Below are 12,999 nucleotides of genomic sequence, written 5' to 3' on the forward strand. Positions count from 1 at the left end.
AGCTGCCTCGCTGCACCACTGAGTGGGCTCACGCACACTGTCTGGAGGAGAGAGAGAGAGTGTGTGTGTGCAGTGCTCTGTAGCTCAGTGGTAGAGCATGGCCCTGCACCGCCAGGATAGTGGGTTGGATCCCCTGGACGACACATATATGTAACAGGTATCCACACTGGATTTGAATTAGCTGAATCACATGTGTTATTATTATTATTACATGTCATTCCAGATTAAATGAATATGCAGTAGTTGATGAGGATACCTAGGTGACTCAAATAATCAATGACCTTTCACCTCTACTGTCATGTAGGGTACAGCAATTGTTTTAATGTTGTTTTAATTTAACCTTTGTTTAACTAAGCAAGTCAGTTAAGAACAAATTCTTATTTACAATGACTACCTGGGAACACTGGGTTAACTGCTTTGTTCAGGGGCAGAATGACACATTTTTACCTTTTCAGCTCAGGGAATTCGATCCAGCAACCTTTTGGTTACTGGCCCAATGCTCTAACCACTAGGCTACCTGCGGCAGCAATGGGGGCAGTGAATTACTTTGGCGAAGCACACAGAGAGAAAAGAGAATGAGTCAGGTTGTAGAGATCTAAGACATGACTGATGAAAGCCTTAGTGAGTGATGTTGAGTGGATATAGAAGGTATGTATATGAGTCTGTCTAAAACATTTACAAACATGTCTCTCTTTTCACTCCAAATGGTTAATGACCTTCCTCTCCTTCTCTCCTTCTCTCTCTCTCTCTCTCTCTCTCTCTCTCTCTCTTTTTCAGGGTGACACATTCCAGCATATTCAGGACATTGTGGTCAGTCTCCTCAGGACCATCAACCGTACAGTCATAACCATGGGTCGTGAACACGCCCTGATCGTGAGTAAACCTAATTACCCCCCTTCCCAAGGCAATAGTCCACTATTCACCAGTCAAATATTTGGAAGGCCACCAAAATTCCTGAAATTTCCATCCCTAACTATAGCATTTTCCAACTAGATAGAACTGCCAGACAGAGTTGCAATCTACTTCAGAGATAGTCTACAGAGTTCTGTCTTACTATCCATGTCTGTGCCCAAAGAATTCGAGCTTCTACTTTTAAAAATCCATCTTTCCAGAAACAAGTCTCTCACCGTTGCTGCTTGTTCCAATGTATGTGCCTTGGACAATATATGTGAATTGATTGCCCCCCATCTATCTTCAGAACTCGTACTGTTTGGTGACCTAAACTGGGACATGCTTAACACCCCGGCCGTCCTACAATCTAAACTAGATGCCCTCAATCTCACACAAATTATCAATGAACCTACCAGGTACAACCCCAAACCCTTAAACACGGGCACCCTCATAGATATCATCCTGACCAACCTGCCCTTTAAATACACGTATGCTGTCTTCAACCAGGATCTCAGCGATCACTGCCTCATTGCCTGCGTCCGTAATGGGTCCGCGGTCAAACGACCGGCCCTCATCACTGTCAAACGCTCCCTAAAACACTTCAGCGAACAGGCCTTTCTAATCGACCTGGCCCGGGTATCCTGGAAGGATTTTGACCTCCTTCAGTTAGTAGAGGATACCTGGTTATTCTTTAAAAGTGCTTTCCTCACCATCTTAAATAAGCATGCCCCATTCCAACAATTTTGAAACAGGAACAGATATAGCCCTTGGTTCACTCCAGACCTGTCTGCCCTTGACCAGCACAAAAACATCCTGTGGCGTACTGTATTAGCATCAAATTGCCCCCATGATATGCTTTTCAGGGTAGTTAGGAACCAATATAGACAGGCAGTTAGGAAAGCAAAGGTTAGCTTTTTCAAACAGAAATGTGCATCCTGTAGCACAAACTCCCAAAGGTTCTGGGACACAGTAAAGTCCATGGAGAATAAGAGCACTTCCTCCAAGCTGCCCACTGCACTGAGGCTAGGAAACACTGTCACCAACGATAAATCCACAATAATTGAGCATTTCAATAAGCATTTCTCTACGGCTGGCCATGCTTTCCACCTGGCTACCCCTACCCTGGTAAACAGCTCTGCACCTAACACAGCATCTTGCCCCCCCCCCCCCCCCCCCACACTTCTCATTCACCCAAATCCAGACAGCTAATGTTCTGAAAGAGCTACAAAATCTGGACCTCTTCAAATCAGCTGGGCTAGACAATCTGGACCCTCTCTTTCTAAAACGATGATTGCCTTGCCTGGTTCACCAACTACTTCTCAGACAGAGTTTAGTGTGTCAAATCGGATGGCCTGTTGTCCAGACCTCAGGCAGTCTCTATTGGGGTGCCACATGGTTCAATTCTCAGGCTGACTATTTTCTCTGTATACATCAATGATGTTACTCTTGCTGCTGGTGATTCTCTGATTCACCTCTACGCAGACGACACCATTCTGTATACTTCTGGCTCTTCTTTGGACACTGTGTTAACTAACCTCCAGACGAGCTTCAATGCCATACAACTCTCCTTCTGTGGCCTCCAACTGCTCTTAAATGCAAGTTAAACTAAATGCATACTCTTCAACCGATTGCTGCCCGCACCTGCCGGCACGTCTAGCATCACTACTCTGGACGGTTCTGACTTAGAATATGTGGACAACTACAAATACCTAGATGTCTGGTTAGACTGTAAACTCTCCTTCCAGACTCACATTAAGCAACTTCAATCCAAATTTAAATTGGCTTCCTATTTCGTAACAAAGCATCCTTCACTCATGCTGCCAAACATACCCTCGTAAAACTGACTATCCTACCAATCTTTGACTTCGGCGATGTCATTTACAAAATAGCCTCCAACACTCTACTCAGCAAATTGGATGTAGTCTATCATAGTGCCATCCATTTTGTCACCAAAGCCCCTTATACAGTGCCTTGCGAAAGTATTCGGCCCCCTTGAACTTTGCAACCTTTTGCCACATTTCAGGCTTCAAACATAAAGATATAAAACTGTATTTTTTTGTGAAGAATCAACAGCAAGTGGGACACAATCATGAAGTGGAACGACATTTATTGGATATTTCAAACTTTTTTAACAAATCAAAAACTTAAAAATTGGGCGTGCAAAATTATTCAGCCCCTTTACTTTCAGTGCAGCAAACTCTCTCCAGAAGTTCAGTGAGGATCTCTGAATGATCCAATGTTGACCTAAATGACTAATGATGATAAATACAATCCACCTATGTGTAATCAAGTCTCCGTATAAATGCACCTGCACTGTGATAGTCTCAGAGGTCCTTTAAAAGCGCAGAGAGCATCATGAAAAACAAGGAACACACCAGGCAGGTCCGAGATACTGTTGTGAAGAAGTTTAAAGCCGGATTTGGATACAAAAATATTTCCCAAGCTTTAAACATCCCAAGGAGCACTGTGCAAGCGATAATATTGAAATGGATGGAGTATCAGACCACTGCAAATCTACCAAGACCTGGCCGTCCCTCTAAACTTTCAGCTCATACAAGGAGAAGACTGATCAGAGATGCAGCCAAGAGGCCCATGATCACTCTGGATGAACTTCAGAGATCTACAGCTGAGGTGGGAGACTCTGTCCATAGGACAACAATCAGTCGTATATTGCACAAATCTGGCCTTTATTTAAGAGTGGCAAGAAGAAAGCCATTTCTTAAAGATATCCATAAAAAGTGTTGTTTAAAGTTTGCCACAAGCCACCTGGGAGACACACCAAACATGTGGAAGAAGGTGCTCTGGTCAGATGAAACCAAAATTGAACTTTTTGGCAACAATGCAAAACGTTATGTTTGGCGTAAAAGCAACACAGCTGAACACACCATCCCCACTGTCAAACATGGTGGTGGCAGCATCATGGTTTGGGCCTGCTTTTCTTCAGCAGGGACAGGGAGGATGGTTAAAATTGATGGGAAGATGGATGGAGCCAAATACAGGACCATTCTGGAAGAATGACTCCTGATGGAGTCTGCAAAAGACCTGAGACTGGGACGGAGATTTTATCTTCCAACAAGACAATGATCCAAAACATAAAGCAAAATCTACAATGGAATGGTTCAAAAATAAACATATCCAGGTGTTAGAATGGCCAAGTCAAAGTCCAGACCTGAATCCAGTCGAGAATCTGTGGAAAGAACTGAAAACTGCTGTTCACAAATGCTCTCCATCCAACCTCACTGAGCTCGAGCCGTTTTGCAAGGAGGAATGGGAAAACATTTCAGTCTCTCGATGTGCAAAACTGATAGAGACATACCCCAAGCAACTTACAGCTGTAATTGCAGCAAAAGGTGGCGCTACAAAGTATTAACTTAAGGGGGCTGAATAATTTTGCACGCCCAATTTTTCAGTTTTTGATTTGTTAAAAAAGTTTGAAATATCCAATAAATGTCGTTCCACTTCATGATTGTGTCCCACTTGTTGTTGATTCTTCACAAAAAAATACAGTTTTATATCTTTATGTTTGAAGTCTGAAATGTGGCAAAAGTTCGCAAAGTTCAAGGGGGCCGAATACTTTCGCAAGGCACTGTACACCCACCACTGCGACCTGTATGCTCTCGTTGGCTGGCCCTCGCTTAATATTTGTCGCCAAACCCACTGGCTCCAGGTCATCTATAAATCTTTGTTAAGTAAAGCCCCACCTTATCTCAGCTCACTGGTCACCATAGCAGCACCCACCCGTAGCACACGCTCCATACGGTATATTTCACTGGTCACCCCCAAAGCCAATTCCTCTTTTGGCCGCCTTTCCTTCCAGTTCTCTGCTGCCAATGACTGGAATGAATTGCAAAAATCACTGAAGCTGGAGACTCATATCTCCCTCACTAACTTTAAGCATCAGCTGTCAGCTTACAGATCATTCCACCTGTACATAGCCCATCTGTAAATAGCCCACCCAACTACCTCATCCCCATAATGTTATTTTTTCTCCTTTGCACCCCAGTATCTCTACTCGCACATTCATCTTCTGCACATCTATCACTCCAGTGTTTAATTGCTAAATTGTAATTATTTTTTCACTACGGCCTATTTATTGCCTTACCTTGCTAATCTTACCTCATTTGCACAGATTGTATATAGACTTTCTATTGTGTTATTGACTGTACGTTTGTTTAGTCCATGTGTAACTCTGTGTTGTTGTTTGTGTGGCACTGCTTTGCTTTATCTTGGCCAGGTCACAGTTGTAAATGAGAACTTGTTCTCAACTGGCCTACCTGGTTAAATAAAGGTGAAATATTTTTTTTTCAACGATTACGTGTTTGCAGGGTTTTGCTCCAACCCAATTGACTTGGCTTCCCATGCTGCCCTCCATAGTCTCCTACCATATAATTAGTGCAGTTGTAGAAGATGCTTTCCAGTTTATTGATCTTTACCTTGGTTGCCCTCTAAATGATTCTCTTCAGTCCTTTAAGTGTTTCTCAAATTGTTGCTTGGGTCCTGCTGGTGGCTGGTGGCTGGTGGCTGGTGGCCAATTCCATTTGGGTCTTGACTTAAAAATGGAGTTCTGATTAAAAACAAGGGACTTGGTATTTTCTTGGAGAGAAAGTATTGATTGCTTCAGTCCGTCTTTCAGTTTAGTTACTTATTACATCTTTATTATACACTTTCAAATACCACAGTATAACCCTCCCAGACTAACCCCTCAGTTCTTACCATCCATCCATAGTACCACAGTATAACCCTCCCAGACTAACCCCTCAGTTCTTACCATCCATCCATAGTACCACAGTATTACCCTCCCAGACTAACCCCTCAGTTCTTACCATCCATCCATAGTACCACAGTATTACCCTCCCAGACTAACCCCTCAGTTCTCACCATCCATCCATAGTACCACAGTATAACCCTCCCAGACTAACCCCTCAGTTCTTACCATCCATCCATAGTACCACAGTATTACCCTCCCAGACTAACACCTCAGTTCTTACCATCCATCCATAGTACCACAGTATTACCCTCCCAGACTAACCCCTCAGTTCTTACCATCCATCCATAGTACCACAGTATAACCCTCCCAGACTAACCACTCAGTTCTTACCATCCATCCATAGTACCACAGTATTACCCTCCCAGACTAACCCCTCAGTTCTTACCATCCAGCCATAGTACCACAGTATTACCCTCCCAGACTAACCCCTCAGTTCTCACCATCCATCCATAGTACCACAGTATTACCCTCCCAGACTAACCCCTCAGTTCTTACCATCCATCCATAGTACCACAGTATTACCCTCCCATACTAACCCCTCAGTTCTTACCATCCATCCATAGTACCACAGTATTACCCTCCCAGACTAACCCCTCAGTTCTTACCATCCATCCATAGTATCACAGTATTACCCTCCCAGACTAACCCCTCAGTTCTAACCATCCATCCATAGTACCACAGTATTACCCTCCCAGACTAACCCCTCAGTTCTTACCATCCATCCATAGTACCACAGTATTACCCTCCCAGACTAACCCCTCAGTTCTTACCATCCATCCATAGTACCACAGTATAACCCTCCCAGACTAACCCCTCAGTTCTTACCATCCATCCATAGTACCACAGTATTACCCTCCCAGACTAACCCCTCAGTTCTTACCATCCATCCATAGTACCACAGTATTACCCTCTCAGACTAACCCCTCAGTTCTTACCATCCATCAATAGTACCACAGTATTACCCTCCCAGACTAAACCCTCAGCTTTTACTATTCATTCATAGTACCACAGTTTCATTCTAAATGGTGGTAGTCAAAAGTGCTTTAAGTGAGTCATCATGGCACAAAAAAAGCTTTAGGCAATCACTCTTTAAGCTGACTCTTCATGTTTTGTTTAAAATACACACCTTTATTGGATCCCAATATAACTGTTACAAACAGCTGCAGAAACACAGTGAGAGGAAGAAGAAGAGCATTGTGGGAGATCATACACTGGGATGGTTTATAAAAAAGCACTGATGTGGCAGGTTAGGGTCTGGTGCTGATGATTGGTTAAACAGTAAATAGGGCGTGGTCTTAGAAGCAAAGGCTGATTCTAATTGGTTGAGCTTGGGTTATAACCAATAGCATTGTGGAAGAGTGGAAGCTCGTAGAGTGGAGTGTTTATTCTTGTCTTTGTGTTTGGTGCACTCGGAGGGAATCCTGAATGGATCCTCGCTTTGTCAGTCAAGTATGGGAGAGTGTTGATTGGTTGCACGGCCTGTCACTCTCTAGAGGGCTTGATGATGGAATCGTCTCTGTTTAGGTAGTAGAGTTCCTCTCTCCACTGTGACATGGTCAATCACCTATGAATTCTCATCTGACAGATGTTAGAACTAAGGAAAGGTTACCGCTGTCACAGCCTTCTAGACTGAACTCTTGTCAAAGTTTAAGGTCTCCCCTAAATCCATAGCTCAGTAACTGTACCAAGACTTTGGGTTAAAGTAACTATCAATCAGCCCATAGTTGTGGGCTGATGTACTGTTTGCTCTCCAACCATGTCAGAGATGAACCATCGATCTCCATAGATACCATAACAGGTGTACAGTTCCCATAGCAACAACAATGAAACAGGAGCAGTCCCCATGGTCCATAGACACACACCTGTCCAATCCCCATGGTAACAGCAGTCCGGAATGTCTTCATGGCGACTGTACCGCCGGCGATGGTTGTGTGTGGGCGAGTGTGTCTGTGTGTGTCTACAGCCACCAGAAGCACTTCTTGCGTAGCTTCTTGACGAGGGTCTTGGTGTTCGGGTGGGCGGGGGCAGGTTTGGGGACAGGGAGGGGAAAATCATAGTCCCTGTCTAGAGTCTCCATCACTGGCTGGAACCTGCCTTCCTGCTGCCTGAAGTCATGCTCCACACTGGAGAGAGAGAGGGGGGAGAGTGGAGAGGGTGGGGGAGAAGGTGAGAGTGAGGGAGACAGAAAGAGGGGGAGAGAGAAGGAGACAGAAAGAGGGGGAGGGTAGGATAGAAAGATAGAGTGAGTGAGAGAGACAGAAGGGTAGAGCATTAGACACGTGTACACACACACACACAATATCTTGTAATTATACAAATGTACTTTAATATAAATGCAGTTATGTGAACACAATAACATACTGTACATTGATACACATGCTTCACACCTCGTAAGTACCATGTGCCGGTGCAAGTGTACACTTAATCAGACAGACAGACACACACACACACACACACTCTGAAATCGATTCACGTTCATAGCATTCTTGCACTTCATGCACCACTACATCACAGGCTGGAGAGATGAGAGAAGGAGAGTCATCTTAAAGTGTTGAAACTAAAACAAAGGGCTGAGGGAAATACTTCTTCCCCTGAGATGCTTTCAAAGCAATCCCTCCCCTTGACTCTCTCTCTCCCTCCTCTCTCTCTTTCTCTCTCTCCCTCCTCTCTCTCTCCCTCCTCTCTCTCTTTCTCTCTCTCCCTCCTCTCTCTCTCCCTCCTCTCTCTCTCTCTTTTTTTCTTCTTCTCTCAAGTGCTTCAGGTCATATTGTAGTGGAGGTTGAGTGTTTCTGTGGCAAGTTTGGCTTGAAAGTTCAAGGCTGAGGTCTGTGTGTGTGTGTGTGTGTGTGTGTGTGTGTGTGTGTCGGTGTGTCTGTAGAGAGGGACGAGATGAGATGCATAGGGATTAAGCATCTGGAGTTAATGAAGCTTATGATGAGGGAAGGCATAAGGGGGAATGACACACGCACCCGCACGTACTCACACACACACACCATGCGTGCATGCACACACACACACACCCACCCACTCAGTCAACTTATTTGCTCTCTCCTGACAAATAAAAGTGTGAAATGAAACCTCTGTAATGACACCAGTGACTGGGAAGAGAGAGTCACATGGAATACACAGGGCCCTCTAGGAGAGTAAAGAGGGAGGGATGAGAAGGGGGAAGAGAGAGTCACATGGAATACACAGGGCCCTCTAGGAGAGTAAAGAGGGAGGGATGAGAAGGGGGAAGAGAGAGTCACATGGAATACACAGGGCCCTCTAGGAGAGTAAAGAGGGAGGGATGAGAAGGGGGAAGAGAGAGTCACATGGAATACATAGGGCCCTCTAGGAGAGTAAAGAGGGAGGGATGAGAAGGGGGAAGAGAGAGTCACATGGAATACACAGGGCCCTCTAGGAGAGTAAAGAGGGAGGGATGAGAAGGGGGAAGAGAGAGTCACATGGAATACACAGGGCCCTCTAGGAGAGTAAAAGAGGGAGGGATGAGAAGGGGGAAGAGAGAGTCACATGGAATACACAGGGCGGTTTGATGAGTACTAGTGGAAATGATGAGGTGAATATTGAAACAAGAGGGAAAGAAAAGGCATGCAAAGAAAGAGGAAGAGGGGGAATAAATGTAGAGGCAGACGAGGGAGGGAAAGAGGTGAGGAAGGTTAGATTGCGTGGGGAAAGAGGTGAGGAAGGTTAGATTGCGTGGGGAAAGAGGTGAGGAAGGTTAGATTGCGTGGGGAAAGAGGTGAGGAAGGTTAGATTTCGTGGGGAAAGAGGTGAGGAAGGTTAGATTGCGTGTGGAAAGAGGTGAGGAAGGTTAGATTGCGCGAGGAAAGAGGTGAGGAAGGTTAGATTGCGTGGGGAAAGAGGTGAGGAAGGTTAGATTGCGTGGGGAAAGAGGTGAGGAAGGTTAGATTGAGTGGAGAAAGAGGTGAGGAAGGTTAGATTGCGTGGGGAAAGAGGTGAGGAAGGTTAGATTGCGTGGGGAAAGAGGTGAGGAAGGTTAGATTTCGTGGGGAAAGAGGTGAGGAAGGTTAGATTGCGTGTGGAAAGAGGTGAGGAAGGTTAGATTGCGCGAGGAAAGAGGTGAGGAAGGTTAGATTGCGTGGGGAAAGAGGTGAGGAAGGTTAGATTGCGTGGGGAAAGAGGTGAGGAAGGTTAGATTGCGTGGGGAAAGAGGTGAGGAAGGTTAGAGTGCGTGGGGAAAGAGGTGAGGAAGGTTAGAGTGCGTGGGGAAAGAGGTGAGGAAGGTTAGATTTCGTGGGGAAAGAGGTGAGGAAGGTTAGATTGCGTGTGGAAAGAGGTGAGGAAGGTTAGAATGCGCGAGGAAAGAGGTGAGGAAGGTTAGATTGCGTGTGGAAAGAGGTGAGGAAGGTTAGATTGTGCGAGGAAAGAGGTGAGGAAGGTTAGATTGCGTGGGGAAAGAGGTGAGGAAGGTTAGATTGCGTGGGGAAGGAGGTGAGGAAGGTTAGATTGCGTGGGGAAAGAGGTGAGGAAGGTTAGATTGCGTGGGGAAAGAGGTGAGGAAGGTTAGAGTGCGTGGGGAAAGAGGTGAGGAAGGTTAGATTGCGTGGGGAAAGAGGTGAGGAAGGTTAGAGTGCGTGGGGAAAGAGGTGAGGAAGGTTAGATTGCGTGGGGAAAGAGGTGAGGAAGGTTAGAGTGCGTGGGGAAAGAGGTGAGGAAGGTTAGATTGCGTGGGGAAAGAGGTGAGTAAGGTTAGATTGCGTGGGGAAAGAGGTGAGGAAGGTTAGATTGTGTGGGGAAAGAGGAGGACAGTAGACATGGAAAAGAGGTAAGAGGCCAGATGCAGACACAGGGGAGAGAAGAGCAAGATGAATACATTATAATGCTTCTCTCCAACTGAAACCACACACACACACACACACACACACACACACACACACACACACACACACACACACACACACACACACACACACACACACACACACACACACACACACACACATAGACAGAAACAAGTGTTAACCTGTCCCACACATCCCTCCCTGCACAGTATGTTTTACAGTAGCTTTTTAAGGACAAGCACGTCCACCCCCCCACGTCTCTCTTTCTTTCCATAATTGATCATTTCTCTCTCTCCGTTGTTCCTCCTCTCTCTATTGTTTGGGGGATTATTCCATAGTTGGGAAAGCTGCTCTTCCTAACAGGTGTGTGTGTGTGTGTGTGTGTGTGTGTGTGTGTGTGTGTGTGTGTGTGTGTGTGTGTGTGTGTGTGTGTGTGCAGTATCTTTTTTTTGTCAGAACTGTCATGCAGCTTAATTACGATTGACAAAACACCTAAAGGCAGGAAACATCAAACTGTCATTTTCCAGCTCAAATCATTATTAAGGGGGAAGCCTCCATGCAAGCTCTAGTCCTTTACTGTCTTCATTCTACACCCCCCTCTCTGTGTCCCGCTGAGTGTGTGACAACACCATAACTGTACCGTCAAATACATTACTTTGTTGATTTGTGTGTGTGTGTGTGTGTTTCATAACACACACTTGTAGTCCCATGTAGCTCAGCTAGTTCAATTCCCGCGGGGGACCAGTATGAAAATGTATGCACCCTCTACTGTAAGTCACTCTGGATAAGAGCCTCTGCTAAATGACTCAATATAAATACCCATAAACCAACGATCAGCATCTCCCAATGGGCTCAGAATGACTGTAAAGTGTGTGTGAGTGTGTTTTTCTATGAAAATGATCCCCCTCTTTAGTTTGGATTAACTGTATGAGATTTTTGATGTGTCATAATGTGTGTGTGTGTGTGTGTGTGTGTGTGTGTGTGTGTGTGTGTGTGTGTGTGTGTGTGTGTGTGTGTGTGTGTGTGTGTGTGTGTGTGTGTGTGTGTGTACCAGCATATTGGGAATCATATAATATTACTGATCTTTATTCAGAGAAAGTGAGAGAGACAGACAGACAAATCCCAGAGCGAGTGAGAGAGACAGACAGGCAAATCCCAGAGAGAGAGAGAGAGAGACAGACAGACAGACAAATCCCAGAGAGAGAGACAGACAGACAGGCAAATCCCAGAGAGAGAGAGAGAGACAGACAGACAGACAAATCCCAGAGAGAGAGACAGACAGACAGGCAAATCCCAGAGAGAGAGAGAGAGAGAGAGAGACAGACAGGCAAATCCCAAAGAGAGACAGATAGACAGGCAAATCAAAGAGAGAGAGAGAGACAGACAAATCCCAGAGAGAGACAAGCAGACAGGCAAATCCCAGAGAGAGAGAGGGAGAGACAGACAGACAGGCAAATCCCAGAGAGAGAGAGAGAGAGAGACAGACAGACAAATCCCATAGAGAGAGAAAGAGACAGACAGACAAATCCCAGAGAGAGAGAGACAGACAGACAGACATATCTCAGAGAGAGAGAGACAGACAGACAGACAGACAAATCCCAGAGAGAGAGAGAGAGACAGACAGACAAATCCCAGAGAGAGAGAGAGGCACATCTCAGAGAGAGAGCGACAGACAGACAAATCCCAGAGAGAGAGAGACAGACAGACAAATCACAGAGAGAGAGAGACAGACAGACAGACAAATCCCAGAGAGAGAGAGACAGACAAATCCCAGAGACAGACAGACAGACAGAAAGACAGACAGACAGACAGACAGACAGACAGACAGACAGACAGACAGACAGACAGACAGACAAATCCCAGAGAGAGCAAGAGAGACAGACAGACAAATCCCAGAGAGAGAGAAAGACAGACAAATCCCAGAGAGAGCAAGAGAGACAGACAGACAAATCCCAGAGAGAGAGAGAGAGAGAGAGAGACAGACAAATCCCAGAGAGAGAGAGAGAGAGAGAGAGAGAGAGACAGACAGACAAATCCCAGATAGAGAGAGAGAGAGCGATACAGACAGACAAATCCCAGAGAGAGAGAGATACAGACAGACAAATCCCAGAGAGAGAGAGACAGACAAATCCCAGATAAAGAGAGAGAGAGAGATACAGACAGACAAATCCCAAAGAGAGAGAGAGAGACAGACAAATCCCAGAGAGAGAGAGAGAGAGACAGACAGACAGACAAATCCCAGAGAGAGGGAGAGACAGACAAATCCCAGATAGAGAGAGAGAGAGAGATACAGACAGACAAATCCCAGAGAGAGAGAGAGACAGACAAATCCCAGAGTGAGCGAGAGAGAGACAGACAGACAAATCCCAGAGAGAGAGAGAGAGAGAGACAGAGAAATCCCAGATAGAGAGAGAGAGAGAGAGATACAGACAGACAAATCCCAGAGAGAGAGAGAGACAGACAAATCCCAGAGAGAGAGAGATGTACAGATGTACAGACTTAGTGAGCATAGCCTTGCTATTGAGAAAGGCCGCC

At 45.5% G+C, this 12,999-nt stretch overlaps 2 protein-coding genes across 3 annotated transcripts in view; one reads left to right on the top strand and one right to left on the bottom strand.

Annotated features, from left to right (window-relative positions):
* LOC139391188 (dedicator of cytokinesis protein 2-like) overlaps positions 1-12,999 on the top strand; it is a 140,919-nt gene that overhangs the window by 68,130 nt on the left and 59,790 nt on the right. For both annotated transcript variants that reach the window (XM_071138779.1, XM_071138778.1), the window contains exon 26: positions 778-873. In XM_071138779.1, the coding sequence (XP_070994880.1) occupies positions 778-873 (96 nt within the window). The remainder of the gene's footprint in view (positions 1-777; positions 874-12,999) is intronic.
* The window catches only part of LOC139390450 (mucin-4-like), a 13,943-nt gene continuing 8,427 nt past the window's right edge, over positions 7,484-12,999 (bottom strand). The window contains exon 3 of the mRNA XM_071137578.1: positions 7,484-7,782. Within this exon, the coding sequence (XP_070993679.1) occupies positions 7,617-7,782 (166 nt within the window). The 3' untranslated portion in view covers positions 7,484-7,616. The remainder of the gene's footprint in view (positions 7,783-12,999) is intronic.

The sequence above is a fragment of the Oncorhynchus clarkii genome, chromosome 31 (assembly GCF_045791955.1).
Source record: "Oncorhynchus clarkii lewisi isolate Uvic-CL-2024 chromosome 31, UVic_Ocla_1.0, whole genome shotgun sequence".
Lineage (NCBI taxonomy): Eukaryota > Metazoa > Chordata > Actinopteri > Salmoniformes > Salmonidae > Oncorhynchus > Oncorhynchus clarkii.